At 38.6% G+C, this 15,250-nt stretch overlaps 1 protein-coding gene across 10 annotated transcripts in view; it reads left to right on the forward strand.

The window, feature by feature from the left end:
* The window catches only part of LMBR1 (limb development membrane protein 1), a 73,189-nt gene that overhangs the window by 16,558 nt on the left and 41,381 nt on the right, over positions 1 to 15,250 (forward strand). For 5 of the 10 annotated variants that reach the window (XM_054189569.1, XM_054189570.1, XM_054189567.1 and 2 more), the window contains exons 2-5: positions 356 to 428; positions 3,327 to 3,366; positions 5,779 to 5,918; positions 12,441 to 12,544. In XM_054189569.1, the coding sequence (XP_054045544.1) occupies positions 356 to 428; positions 3,327 to 3,366; positions 5,779 to 5,918; positions 12,441 to 12,544 (357 nt within the window). Of the gene's footprint in view, positions 1 to 355; positions 429 to 3,326; positions 3,367 to 5,778; positions 5,919 to 12,440; positions 12,545 to 15,250 lie in introns of those variants that run through there. The other 5 variants (XM_054189571.1, XM_054189574.1, XM_054189575.1 and 2 more) reach the window with 4 other exon arrangements.

Below are 15,250 nucleotides of genomic sequence, written 5' to 3' on the forward strand. Positions count from 1 at the left end.
GATACAAAGTGTGGTAACTTTTACAACTCAAGTGCATTCAAACTTCAAAAAACAACCCAGGCAACCCTGCCCCTCCCTCCCCCAAACAAAAAATTGCACTGTAAATAATTCTTAAAATTTCTTAATTTTAGAGTAAAACTTGCTGGCCATATAATTGATCTAATACCTGTTACTCTAAACTGTTCTTATTGGTTTGACTTTCTATTAATAAGATGTGAAACATAACTGTTGACACTTACATGGAGTTTTGTTTATCTGAATTCAGTTTTAAATTGTCGATACTGGATTTTCTGTTTATTTTATTATAATCCAGACATTTCTTCACAGCATAATAAATGCAATTTATTTTTTCCAGATCTGTTTTCTCCTATTTGCTGTTCTCTACATAGTTTCCTACTTCATAATCACAAGATACAAAAGGAAAGCAGGTAAGCATAGACTTTTTTTAAACATATTCAAAAATAATTTTGTTTTTCAAGTGAATAGGTGATTTTTTTTTTTTCCTTTCTGCCTCCACAAGGAAAGCGGAAGGACTAGATATCTGACCAACTGTGTTTCTCAGGCTGCTGGTCTATGGCAGCCTGGGCCGATCTGATTGTGTATGCTGCCGTCTTGCCCTTCTTCTGCTCCCTTTGTCCCCAAGCCATGAGTTTCCATCACTTCCCTTGTGCCCATCTGGCACTTCTCAGACCCTTCAGGGTGCCTTCTAATATCACTGACCAAGCGAGGGAGAGCACTGGAGCATCTTGGAAAAGGATCAGTGAGTGCTGTAGCTGGAACTCTGTGATTGAGAGAGACTGGGTGGCTGTTATGGAGGTGGTCTGGATGGCCACAGTCAGGTCTTCTGTTGTGGCTCTGTGGCAGCCTAAATTTTATCTGTTTTGAGAGGGAAGAAAGGGGAGAATTGCAAGTAGATGCTTCTGCCTCACTTGCCTTTAGATCTTGTTGTTTTCCTTTTATGTCAGTTTGTTTCCAGAGTAAGTATCTTCAGGCTGTGTTCTAGCATCAAAACCAAGTTCAGAGCTTTAGCTGGTAAAGTGAAAAGGTTTCCAGTAACCCAGAAGGGAAGTAGCGGATTTCTTAAAAAAATCCTGCTTTACTCAGGTATAGTTATTTCAGTGTTCTTAGCCTCTTCCTTATGACTTCACCACTGAAGTCTTATTCCTTGAGATAATTCTGTATTTTTTTCCTTTAGAAACATCATCTTTCTGAAACTAGTCTATAGGAATCCCTGTCACTTTCTTCTAAAGACAAATAGCATAAAAATCTGTATAAAATGGCAGAATCTTTGACTCTTGACAGCCTATCTGGGACCTTGGTGCTTAGTAATACTCAGTTGGTCATGCTGGAGAAGCATTCTTATGCATGATGATCTTGGCACTTTGAACTTGAATGGAAACTGTTTATTGAACTGTAGTGGCCTGTGTTATGATAGAGCTGCTTTCATAGATGGATTCATGTTTAGGAAAGTAAACTCTTCAGGAAATTTAATATGTTTAAAAAAAAAGTGCACCCCTTTAAACATAGGAAATAGTTAAACAAGTAAGATGAATACTGATACGTATTTTGGATACTACAAAGCTGTTACCATTTGGAGACAGGGAAGAACAGGGAAGGGGGAAATGGTTTGGCAAACAGTACTGGATGTAAAGAGACTTTTATTATGTTTTTGGCAGCTGATCTCATCAGCTAGTGAGAAGAACTGCTCTGCAGCTGTCCTGACTTCATGAAAGCTCTGTGAGCATTTAGTGAGGCAAACTTTGTAGCCTGCTCTAGGATCTTCCTGATGAGACATGTTTGAGGAGTTAATATGTCTGGAATTCTTTCAGGACAAATTGTTTGCTGTTTCTACAATAAACTTTTTAGCCAGAATGATTCATAAGGGACCTTGACTTAGTCTCTCAAAACACCATGAGATTCCCATCAAAAAAACCCAGAAACAATAACCCAATCTACTTTCACAGAAGTGGTGTCCCCCAGGGCTCGGTGCTGGGGCCAGTTCTCTTTAATATCTTTATCAATGATCTGGATGAAGGGATTGAATGCACCCTCAGTAAGTTCGCAGATGACACTAAACTGGGCAGGCGTGTTGATCTGCTTGAGGGTAGGTTGGCTCTGCAGAGGGATCTGGACAGGCTGGATCGATGGGCTGAGACCAATGGTATGAGGTTCAACAAGGCCAAATGCCGGCTCCTGCACTTGGGTCACAACAACCCCATGCAGCGCTACAGAATTGGGGCAGAGTGGCTCGAAAGCAGCTTGACAGAAAAGGACCTGGGGGTGTTGGTTGACAGCCGGCTGAATATGAGCCAGCAGTGTGCCCAGGTGGCCAAGAAGGCCAACAGCATCCTGGCCTGTATCAGGAATAGTGTGGTGAGCCGGACTAGGGAAGTGATCATCCCCCTGTACTCGGCACTGGTGAGGCCCCACCTCGAGTACTGCGTTCAGTTTTGGGCCCCTCGCTACAAGAGGGACATTGAGGTGTTGGAGCGTGTCCAGAGAAGGGCTACAAAGCTGGTGAGGGGTCTGGAGGACAAACCTTATGAAGAACGACTGAGGGAGCTGGGGTTGTTTAGCTTGGAGAAGAGGAGGCTGAGGGGAGACCTTATCCCCCTCTACAACTACCTGAAAGGAGGTTGTAGAGAGATGGGGGCTGACCTCTTCTCCCTGGTGACAAGTGATAGGACGAGGGGAAACGGGTTCAAGTTACATCAGGGGAGGTTTAGATTAGATATTAGGAAACATTTTTTCACTGAAAGGGTTATTAAACATTGGAATAGGCTGCCCAGGGAGGTGGTGGATTCACCATCCCTGGAGGTGTTTAAAAAAAGGGTAGATGGGGCACTTAGGGACATGGTTTAGAAGTGGCTCTTGTCAGGGTAGGCTAAAGGTTGGACTCGATGATCTTAAAGGTCCCTTCCAACCTCAACAATTCTATGATTCTATGATTTATAGCAGTAGTTAATATGGGCTTGTTGCCCTCCGTGGTTTCAGAGATGCCCAAAGAGAAAGTTCCTTGCAGCAGCCATGGTAGTAGTAGTCTGAAAGCTTGTTTGACATAGGGCCCCCTGGAAGATGTTTCCAAGAAGTTTTGATCTGGATATTTAAATAAAGGGAAGTAACTTCATAATTAAAGTCAGGCAAAAAAAAAAAGAAAAAAAAATATTCACTTTTGGTAGGAATGTTTTTAAAATACAGGTGCTAATAAATTGTTTTAGTAATTCTAAATTTTAATTGTAAATTAAAATCATTCCTATGTATATATGTTTTAGCCTGAGGAAAGATGACTAAGTGTTGAATATAACCTGCTGTAATTTAATTTTCAGATGAGCAAGAGGATGAAGATGCCATCGTTAATAGAATATCGTATGTATAGCTCTTTGCAGAATGCTTTTTCCTGAATATATTGCCATATGCTTCCAAATAAATAACAGTCCACTTTAAATGTGACAGTAAATAGATTGCTAGAGGTCAGAGGAAAAAGATTTGATCAAGTGGCACCTTGTATTATGGAAGGCATGACAAGAAGCAAGGCAGTTTGGTCCAGGGCTCTTTTTCACCTGTGGTTTTCCTGGTAGGCATGAAGTTGGCCAGAATATTGCATGAGGACCTGGTGCAAGAGGTGGAGTTCAGTGCAAGACCTGCAGCTAAATTTAGGTCTCTAAAATATAGGTGTTTATCGGGGAGGTAGGCGTTTAGGTTCCCACTGCAGTTGATGGAAGCTCTGTGAAGGGTGGCAATGGATCCTGGAAAGAAAGTTAGCTCACCCTGAAGTAGACAACTGTATTTGATCATCTTAAAGCTTAAAAAAAGAATAACAAATGGAAGACAAGCACTTGCCAGACCTGCTGGTCTGCCAGCATCTCTGTCCTCTTCCTGTTCCTTTGTAAAGCTAGATATTAATCTCTCCTGTTTAAATGTGTCTCAAGATTTACAGAACATCTGTGAGCTGTTGCTGCCCTCTCAGTGGTTTGCTAAACTATGTGCACTTGCTACTTGCTTATTACAATGTTCTTAGTTCTCCCGTGGTGGTACTGTCATCCTCTTGGAAGGAGAGCTCATTGAATATTTTATTGATTTGTCTTGTACCCTGGGAAAGTGCCGAGTACATTGCAAGCTGTTCACTTTTAGTCGTGCATTTGTGGCAGGCTTGAAAGATGTACAAAGATGATGTAAATCTTAGGCGCGCTTCTCCCAGTATTGTCTGACACCAAGACTTTTTATGAATTTGGAATACTTACTTGCCACAAGGTCTACTTCAGATCTAGAGAAAAATTATGTACTTTTAAATGTTATGAAGCTCTTCCCTCTCCGGTAGAGAAGCACCTCTCCTGTGCTTTTAAGACTACAGTGAAGGCTTTTCTAGATTGAATGATTTTCATAGCAGCTGTGGTCTTAGCCTGGTTCTGAATTTTTCAATATTCAAAGAATAAAATTTGTGTTGTTAACTGTTATCCCCCCTCCATCTATTTTCTAGGTTAGCTTTAAAATACAACAAATATCAATTGTAAATACTGTGTTCTTCATGCGAAAAGAGTGTAAGACAAGATTAGCACTTCCATCGGACTAATAGCCTTTTGTTAAGTGTTGTTATAAATACAAAATGCTGCTTGCTCTTTCAGCCTAAGCTTTCTTATTTCTTAAGTGTGCATGTTACTTTCCAAAAAGCAGTAACTGTCAAACATATGCAGATTGATATTTCTTTGCATAGCATAATCGTCAGGAGTTTAGAGGCTGGTGGGGGGAGAAAAGAAAACCAAACTGCTGTAGGACCTTGAAAGGCTGTAGTTTGTTAGGTTTCACAATTCTGGCTTAGAATACTCAAACGTCCTTAAATAAAAGGAAAAAAATACCTCACCAACCACCAATAAAAACATAATAATATTTTTAAATTAAACTAGTCAACCAGACTTTCTTCTGTACGGTAAGTATTGTGAGAATGAAAAATGGATTTGTAGACTGCTAAGGAAAAGAAGATCTCTGTAAGCGACTTACTGACATTCCTGTTGTAGGGATGATCTATTTAAGCTTATCTTTTTTTGTCATGCAATGTTTTTGAGAATTACTTCTGATTTTATTCTAGCATTGGATTAGTTCTGTAGGAATGTTTTTGTTTGAAGAACAAATGTTTTTTTGAAGAACACAGTGCTTTTTTAATGCCACAAGATGGCATTTGGTATATTGTATTTGGGATCTGAAAAGAATAAGCTTAAATATTTTAAATAATTCTGACAGTTTCTCGGTATTGACTTTACAGCTATCAGAAAACACCAAGCTAAAAGATGATACCCTAATAACTACTTTGAAATAAAAGCAATTTTTTTCAGTTTGGTGTTAAAATATTTGTTTATGGATAATTGTACTCAGTTTTTAGATATTAACAAGCTGCTCTGCTATTAAAAATTGTAGTAAGAATATAAAAATGGATTTTTTTTGTTATGAGTATTTCTGTGGAAAATGAAAACTAAAATAGGAGGCTTATGAAAAGATAGTCCATGAACTCCAATAATTTAACCTGTGTATGTCATTGGAATTGAATACATGCAAGTCCCAAGAGAATAATTGTGGTAGTTGGTAAAAGCTAATTATTTTTACTGGATTCTGTAAACTACCTGGTATTTGAAATTTGCCTTGTGAAAGTTACAGTTTCTCCTGCCCTTTTACAATATAAGGATGTGTTGCCTTCAGATGCTGATTAATAGGTAGGCTAACTACTTTTCTTTTTCCCCTGTTCAGAGCATGTTGGTGGTAACAGTGGTACATTTCTTTAAATTTCAGGCTGTTCTTGAGCACCTTCACTCTAGCAGTTTCAGCTGGTGCAGTCCTGCTTCTACCTTTCTCAATAATCAGCAATGAGATCCTGCTTTCTTTTCCACAAAACTACTATATTCAGTGGTTAAATGGCTCACTAATTCATGGTTAGTACTCAGCATAATGTAATTAAAATGGATGTCTTCATTATACGTGCACAGATATGTTCTTATTTTCAAACTAATAACTCCATTTTCATTTAAGAATCTAATTGAATTGTTAATATGTTATTGGCTGGTTAGTTGTGCTGCTGTGTGATATATTGCAAAAGTCTGTCTTAACTGTTCTGTTGTTTGTTTGGTTTTTTTAAGAATTATGCTGACTTGATGGAATTAAACCAAATTCACTGCTTTGAATATTAATGTAGAATAAGAGCTACTAGAAGCTAACTTGAAAACACGCTGTCAAACTTCTTCCTTGTGTGTTCATGCAAGATTCATAAGCCTCTGTCTTTATGATGATACATATAAATTTATTCTCAAAATAAGAAAACTGTTTTAAGAAACTTGCTAGCTATGAGCAGTTGGGATTAGATACAGTTACCTTCAGCTGTTAGAGATTTATTTTTAAACAAAGGAAATTACAGAATGTAAGTGTATTTGGTATAGTAAAGAGACACAATAAAAATAAGCTATTTCAAGGAAAGCGCGATGCAAGAAAAAATATTACTTGTACAAGGTGCCTTGGCATCTGGCAGAGTGAGTTTTGCATGCTTTCCAATATTGGTTAACGTGCTTATGGCTATGACATGCGTAACGGATACTAATATTTGAAAATAATTTGGACACTTCCACGTATCTAGGGGAAATAACTGGTGGAAACAGGACATTCTTTAATAGATTTGACTGAAGAGAGGAGATAGTACCTTCACTATCTAAAACAATTTACTTAATTTGGAACAAATAATTTGCAAGTTAACTGTGGTGTCCTTTTTCTGTTCTTGTGAAGAGATAGTAATTAGGCTTTGAAGGATTTTCCTCTGTAAAATGTATGCTTTCTGCTAAATGTCTGATAATACAGATAGCAAATTCATGAATTTCCAGGTCCCTAATGTGCAAGGGTGGGTTTTTTGTTTTGTGGGTGGTTTGTTTTTTGTTTAGTTTTTTTTGAGATTAAAGTTGTTTACAATAAATTAAATGTGGATAAGTGAAGACAGGAAATAAAGCATATTGTCTGTCATCTTTCTGAAACTAGTTGAGTATTTTTTGTGTTATCTGGACAGTAAAAGAATTTTTTATTTTTTTTTTTAAACCAATGAATAAGGAGCTGACTGTAGGTACGGTGGTCAATGGTGACCCTAGCTCTGGTGAGTTTAAGACCTGAGAAAAGCGAGGACGGAAAATAGTAGAATAAAGACATTAGATTTTGAGAGAGTAGACTTTGTCCTCTTTAGGAGATGTGTATGTGAGACCTTACTGAAGAGTGCCCTGAAGGCAAAGGAAGCCAGGCGAGATGCTTACTTTCAAGGATAACCTTCAAGTACCATAATGTGCACTTTGGTGTGCAAGAAAATGAGCAGGTGTAATAGGAGGCCAGCTTGGCTTAATGGGGAACTCCTGAGCTCAAAACCAAAAAGAAAGTGTACAGAAGGTAGAAGTAGGTATGAACTGCCCGCGAGGGGTATAGAAATATCACCTTTGTTAATAAATGGTGTGAAATTAGGAAAGCCGGGGCACAGCTGGGTTTGCAAGTGATGAGGGGTTTGTCTAGAGCCAGTTTCTCCCCTGGAGCATGCAGTGTGGGGCAAGAAGCAATGTTTGCAGGACATAAAGCAACAGTTCTTCACAGTGGAGATGGTTGAACACTGGAAAAGGTTGTCCAGAGAGACTGGGAGATCTAAATCCTTAGAAGTTTTCCAAAACTCAGCTGGGTAAAGCCCCGAGCAACCTGATTGTACCTGCACCTGAGCTGTTTTAAGCAACAGATCAGACTACATGACTTCAGAGGTTCTTTCTAGTTGAGTTGTTCTATGATCTGTTTTGTCACACATCATGGGGGGGATTGCTAATTTTGTGTGTCTCCTAGTTGGAAGAAAAAATCCTGGCTAATTCTCATTTTTTCACACAGATTTAGCTGCTCAGACATATTTATATTCTTTACTCCCAGACATGGAAAAAAAATACTTAATGGAAAATAATTTCTTCTATGTCTGAACTGACTTTAGAAAAGCTACAATAAAATATTCCAGAGTGAAAATTATATAATAACCAATTCAGAAATTTTCACTGACGGAGTTGCTACAGTACTTGAGAGAAAATGGGTTAGTTAGAAATCTGCTGGAAAAAGTAGCTGTCACATAGGAACATCTTTGAATTTTCCAGTGACCATCTTTTGATTTTAATGTGATAATCTCTTGAAAGTACTACTTTATATATGCATGGTATAATTTATATTTCATAAGTCCAATAGTAACGGCTAGCAAGGAAGTAAATTCAGCATCTTGGTGTTTCCAAGTTTGACTGTGTATTGCAAAGCTTACGCTAGGGTTAGATGTGACTGAACTAAACCAAGATTTACCACAGTTGATGTGAAGACTTCAGAAACATCAGTAGATTTGTTTGGATCTGACCATAGGCTTCTCTTACTGCAACTTGACAAAAATGGGTGTACTGTTATTTCTGAGCATTACCTTGGGGAAGGGCTCCCTCTTGTGGTGTTCACTAGGTTTGCACGATAGCATCGCATTGCTTTGTAAAAACCTATTCCAGGTAGTGGCAATACCTTTTTGAAGTTAGTTATGAAATGCCTGTGCAAGTTTGGAGAACTGATAGTGCTGTCAGAAGCACTCAAATTCAGAGAATGTTCATATCTCCATAGTACTCCGTCTAGCGTAGCCTTCACGTACGGTTTGCTTACCGCTTTGCGAATGTTATCAAGTGGGAAAATTTGTATTGCTTTTAAAAAACGCTTTGGTTTTGCTAGATTTATCAATTACAGATATAGTCTGAGGTACTTGAATGTAGCATTAAGGGTTTTTATGCTGTAGACTGTTGCATTAGTTGTGGCACATAGAAAAATAGAAAATATATGCCTCTAACTTATGGAACCAGGCAGAAAGCCCATGCCTGGCTCCAGTATAAACATTCTGACCTAATGCGTGTTGAACTAAGGCCAGCAATACTTCTGACAGCTCTGTGTTCACTTTTGCTGTTGTTGGGCGCAACCACCAGGTGGGGGTAAAACGTAATGAAACAGCCATGAATAAGATGAAAAATTGCTGTGAGGGTATAATCTGTTTGCCAAAGTCTGAGATATTTTTAATTTTTGTGTTTTATTAACTTACTTTATGGGGGATATTCTGAGGTCTCTAAAGAGCACAAAAAAAAAAAATTCCTATATGCTCCTTAAAGCTTCTATATTATTATTCTATATTATGTTGATATCTGCAAGTCTCTCCCCATGCAATTTTATGATGCAGTCAGTGTAGTAGGAAATAGTTATTTTTCTGGGTCTATTTTAATTTGATTTCTGAACTATCAAGTTAGGATAAGAAATACTGTAGGGGCAGAAGAGGGCCCTGTATGTTCCTTCCGTTGAGGAAAGTGTGTACGTGTGTCAGCAGCAGTACAGCACTGTCCTTGCCTCTCATAACTTTACATGCATGCTGTAGCTCTGTAGTTTAGTATTCTGGTTCCTATCAGCTGCTCGTGTTCAATTTCTGGATTTTCACTTTTTAAAAATCATCCTGGATGTGTACCACTCTTTCCTCCCTTAAAATGTTCTGTATATACTCTGTAGCTCCAAAGCACTGTTTTACGTTGTAGACATGTAATAGGACTGCTGAAATTAGGACAACCAGCTATTCAGTTTTGCATTAGGTAACTCAATGCATTATCTGTCTTCAGTTAGAGAAAACGGCTGAAATAAAAACCCTCACCCCATCTAATAGCGTTTCTACTAACACTGGCATCTTAATTTTCTGGAGAAAAAAAAACAGACAAAAAAGAAAATAGGCAGAGTGCTTGAGTTAATGTATCCCTGGTAAGGGCCCTTAATGAGATTCTTGCTGATGTTGCTATGTGTGAATGTTTCTTGAATGGTAACAGGAGCTTCCTGGCTAAGCAAATCCAAAAGGAAAAATCCCCCTCTTTGTTAACTGGAGTTTAACCACCTTTAGGCAGTCTGTTTTCTTTAGCAATTGAGTATTATATTTCACGCATCTCTTGTAGTTTTCTTATTTTGTTTTCTGTTGCTTATTTGGCTAAGTTTGGTTCCTGGTGTCCTGGTGCTGTCAATTGCTGAAAAAGTACATTTCTTGGCCCCCCGCCTCCCCCCTCGTTTTTATTTTTCCTTGAAATTTAAATAATTTCATTTAGGGAGAAAGGAAGTATATATGATGAAAGCACTTTTTTTTTTTTAAGGGGGGTGTAGGTGAAGATAACTGCTAACTATTTTATATTTGCAACTAAATACAGGAATATCTCTCAATAATGAATTCCCCAGACATGCAGTAAATGTATCTTTCATTCTCTATTCTTTCTAAAATGGGCAATTTCAAAGAAAATGAACAAGCCTGTACATGAGAATAAAAAAATAATAAACAAAGCTGTTAGTTCAGATTTTCTTATCGTGGGGGGTGTTCTTTTTTGGATTTCAGTGATGTAATATAGTCCTGCAGAATTGTGAAAATGTGTGTGTTTTGGGGAAGGTGGGGGGACTAAGCCTGTTTTTCTCAACTACAAAATAAAAGCTGTGTTTTTAGGATGCAGAACACGTGACACTAGTTAAACCTGTTAGATACTAAATTGCAGATAAGCTTCTGCTTTTATAAAGAAGAAACACTGCATCCTGCATAACTTTTGATAGGATGACGATGAGCTCATGTTGAGGCACCAGAAATGCTGTTCAGAAAGTGTTCAGCTTAGAAAATCTTAATGGAGCAGATACCCCTAATGGATATCACATGATCAGTTATCACTTCAGGTTGTTTTCTAAACCTTTTCCCTTCCTGCAGATGTCACATGTGTCTTACAGATGTCCTAGTTTTAGTCAGTTGTTGATTTTTCACCTAGATCACGGGATGGTTGAGGTTGGAAGGGACCTCTGGAAATCGTCTGGTCTGACCCCCTTGCTCAAAGCAGGGTCCATTAGAGAAGACTGCTGAAGGCAGTGCCTATTTGGGTTTTGAATCTGTTGAAGGATAGAGATTACAAACCTCTATGGGCAACCTGCAGTGTTTGATTATGCTCACGATTGAAAAAGTTTGGGGTTTATTTTTGTTACCTCTTATGTTTCAGTAGATTTTCTGGTTTTTCAATTCATGGTCATTGCCTCTTCTCCGTTCACTGGATAGCACCGTGAAGAGTCCGATTCTATTTTCCTTTCCCTCTCCCAGATCAGATATTTATGATACATTGATAAGATCTCCCCAAGTCCTCTCTTCTCAAGGCTAAACAATTCTGGCTTTCATAGCCTCTCCTTGTATGACAGGTCTCCAATCTGTTAATCATCTTTGTGGTCCTTTGCTGGACTCACTCCAGTGTGGCCACGTCTGTCTTGTACAGAGGAGCCCACAACTGGATGCAGTGCTCCAGATGTGTGCCACCAGCGCTGAGCAGAGAGCAAGGACCACCTCCCACGACCTGCTGGCAACACTTCTAATGCAGCCCAGGATGCTGTTGGACACCTTTGCTGCAATGGCATGTTGCTGGCTCATGTTCAACTTGGTGTCTGTCAGAACCTCTAAGGCCTTTTCTACAGAGTTGCTTTTGGGACAATTGGTCCCCAGTGTGCTCTCTGACCATTTGTCCAGCCTGTCTGAGGTTTATCTGAGTGCCAGGCCACCGTTCCTCCCCATCTTGTATTTTCAGCAAACTTGCTGAAGATGTGCTCTCTCCCATCATCCAGGTCGTTAATGAAATGTTAAACCAGTATCAATGCCCTGGGTTATACCAGTGGGTGACTGGCTTCCAGCCTGACTTTGTACTGCTGGTCACAACCCTCTGAGCCCAGATGCTCAGCCGATTTTCTGTCTACCTCAGAGTCTACTTCCCTAGCCCATACTTCGTTAATTAGACAATGAGGAGATTTACAGGAGATGATGTTGAAAGCCTTACTAAAGTTGAGATAAACAACATCCACTGCTCTTCTCTTGCCCACCGAGCCAATCGCCTCATTGTGGAAGGCTGCTGTTGCTGTTACTGTGGTACCTTCTTCTGATTTGGAGGTGATAATGGCATTTGTGTATCGCTCATGTTAAAATCCATGATTTGCCAAAGTTTCTTTTGAGGAAAAAATATGGGAGAAAGTGAGTACACAGAACCAAATTTTGTGAGGTTTGCCAATAGTAGTAAAATGCATTTTGTCCTGGAAACTTTTAAAATGGTTATCTAACGAGCCTTCAGTAGGGTATTGTGGAAGTAGTCCATCTGAGTTTGCAGTCTGTCTCCCAAGATTTCAGACTTTTGCTGCTATTTAAGATGGTATCCAATTTTTGCTTGAAGATCACTAGGCAGGGAAATAGGTATTTTTCAGCAATGACCTGTAAATAACTATGTATCCATAAAAGCCTGGCTTCTATTAGCACTTGTATGTATACTACATTGTTATATGTAAGGGAGGAAGATGTAATATCTTTAACTTTTAAAGCTGGGAAACTTATAATGTAAACTTGTTCTTCTTTGTTGCAGGTTTATGGAATCTTGCTTCTCTTTTTTCAAACTTATGTTTGTTTGTGTTGATGCCCTTTGCCTTTTTCTTCCTGGAATCGGAAGGGTTTGCTGGCTTAAAAAAGGTAGGAAAATACTGTTAAATACAGAGTAATGACAGTATATATTCCATTTTCAGCCCTCTTTTCTGATGAAACTGAAACTACAAATTTGGGAGGGTTTGGTGCTGGGATGTGTGTGCTTATGTGAATGTGTATATACGCGTGTGCTCTTGCACAAGCAGGTAAAGCGACTATACAGCATGTGGCTGTGAGTAAGCTTGAGGGGAAGAAAAAAAGTCCTTGAAAAGCCATGTAACTGAGATCAAGAAAATGACTGAACTCATGTCTGTCTTTTTTTTTTAATAATGAAATGTTTTAATCAAGACTTTATGTTTTGGAAAATGATTCTGTTGGGATGCTAAAAGGAGAGAAGGTTCTATAAATGCACTAGAAATAAAATAATAAGAGAAAGAAGTACAGGCTTTGTACTAATGGGAAAGGTGAGTAAATAACAGATGACCTAGAGAAAACACACTTGACTTGTGAGTTTGAAAGATTATAAACATCCCAAAAAAGGTTCAAGTGTGGTCAGTATTAATAGTAATATGTTAAAGAAAACTCTCTTAAATGGGTAGAGGATAACTAAAATTACTCAACTTGATTGAATATATTCAAGTTGAGGGCTGAGTATTTCAGAGAAGTATGGAATTTGGCAAAGCAATTTCTGAACAATGAGATGATAATTACATTAATATGTGAACTAAAGAAATATAATGAAAAATTACTATAATGGGATGCACAGCAAAATGAGTTTCAAATCATAAATATCAAATTAAGCTGGAACGACTGTCTGGGGACCAATTGTAGCACGTTTTCATTAATCTTTATAATTCAAATGATTACACTTTTGTTTTTAATGATACCACACTTGAGGGAATTCTGTGCCCTTTGGATGACAGTTATTGGAAAGCAAAGGATCTTGAAAAGTGGTCTGAAATCAGGAAAACGAAATGCATTAAAGATGGATGCAAAAGACTAAGTCGTTGGTGGATTGCACATACCGTAAATCAACGAGGGGATGATTGTGGTGGGAAGGAAAATATCATTCCTGATTGCATTGACAGGAATTGGCATGGAGGAGAGGAAGTTGCAGTTTTTGTTCTTGGTGGAGTTGGGATAAAATCAACTGAGGTACTGCATTCAGTTTGGGATTTCAGGGCTTCTCTCTAAGAGAGAAAACATAGGGTAGCAAAAAAACCCCAAAACCTTAGAAAGTACAGCCTGAAGAAAACTTTAATTTGGAGAGAATAATGTGACGAAGCAGAGACTTTATGCTGTAGCTGAAGCTACCAGGGGATTACGCGGACTGAGCAATATAGCTGTGTCAAAAGGACCCTGCAGGACCCAACCAAGATGTTGTGTAAATACTTGTTTGGTGTAGTCTGTTCTGAGCTCCTTGATGCTACTGCTGTGTTCCTTGGTATTGACCGAACTGTGGATGTATCCAAGTTAACTTCAATTACCAGTTTGAATGACTAAGCTAATGAGTTCAGCTTCAAAGGAGCTTGGTGGTGGACTACTATGTGTAACTGTGCCTATGCAACTTGGCTGGAAAACACTCTCCTCTCTTCGTCTTCCTTCACTTTGGGTATCTATAGGGCTAAGAAAATTCTTAGCATCTCATTTTGTCCTTCCAGTTTTCAGCTGGAGGCCTTTTGACTCGTAAGTGTCTAGCTGCAGCTAAGGTATATGTTTTTTTCTAAAACAGAAATGTTACTGATTTTTGTGGGTTTGTGTATCCTGCAGTCCAACCAAGACCAAGGATTCTCTGCATTAGTGTACCATGTACGGTACTGCTGGTGTGTCCTCTTGACTTGTAGATTTCTGTTGGCTCCAACAGATGCATTGTGTATTCTAGCTGTGTTAAACTTGCACTTTGCATAAAACTTTAAACTTATGATACTGGCTATCAGTAAATCCCACTGAGGATAAATTGAATCACTGTTGCATGTTTCGACTTGGAAGCACTTGTAACTCCAGATGAGATGCATCTATCTGCAGGTGTCAGGAAGAAGGCAATTGTTGGTGCTTTAGAGTAGTTTTGCTTCTTCATGGGAGTAGGTGAAATCAGATTTTAGTATTAAAACCCACCTATTGTGTTGGGGGGAAACACCCAATTTTAGGATGTTTTGTTACTTTGACTTCTCCTGGATGTTTTTGGTACAGCCCAGAAGCCAAATGTGATTCCTACTACAGGTACTCAAGGCCTTTGCCTGGTGTCTTTTCTACCTGGCTGCTCTGTTTAAAAGTATCCAAAATGGATGCAGACATATACTGAATTGTTTTGAGTGAGCCCTAAAACTATTGGTGAAGATGTAGGAATTGTAGTTCATTTTTATACAAACGTACCATATCTTTAGTTACTTTTCTTACAAAGTAAGTGGCACATGTCACTTCCGGACTAAGTTGATAGTTAAAATCAAGTGTTCTGTCCAAACTCTGATGCACATAAATGATTTTACTTGTAATAAGTAATATATATATTTTAAAGAGTTACATCATGTAATAGGGTGATTGGAGTCTGGGAAGATTTATGGTTAATTGAACGCAGGATTACGTGTAAGCTTTTCAGTTCTAGAATCTGTGAAGGATACTTACTATCTCTTTTGCTTTCCTTAGATTTTGGCACACTGTTTATCTCTTTTCAGAGAAGATTTTGAGACCATGGTTACTTTGTAGAATTCTGGTACTCTTAACAAATTATTTTGGTTTGGTTGCACTTGTGTGAGT

The sequence above is a fragment of the Rissa tridactyla genome, chromosome 2 (assembly GCF_028500815.1).
Source record: "Rissa tridactyla isolate bRisTri1 chromosome 2, bRisTri1.patW.cur.20221130, whole genome shotgun sequence".
Classification (NCBI taxonomy): Eukaryota; Metazoa; Chordata; class Aves; order Charadriiformes; family Laridae; genus Rissa; species Rissa tridactyla.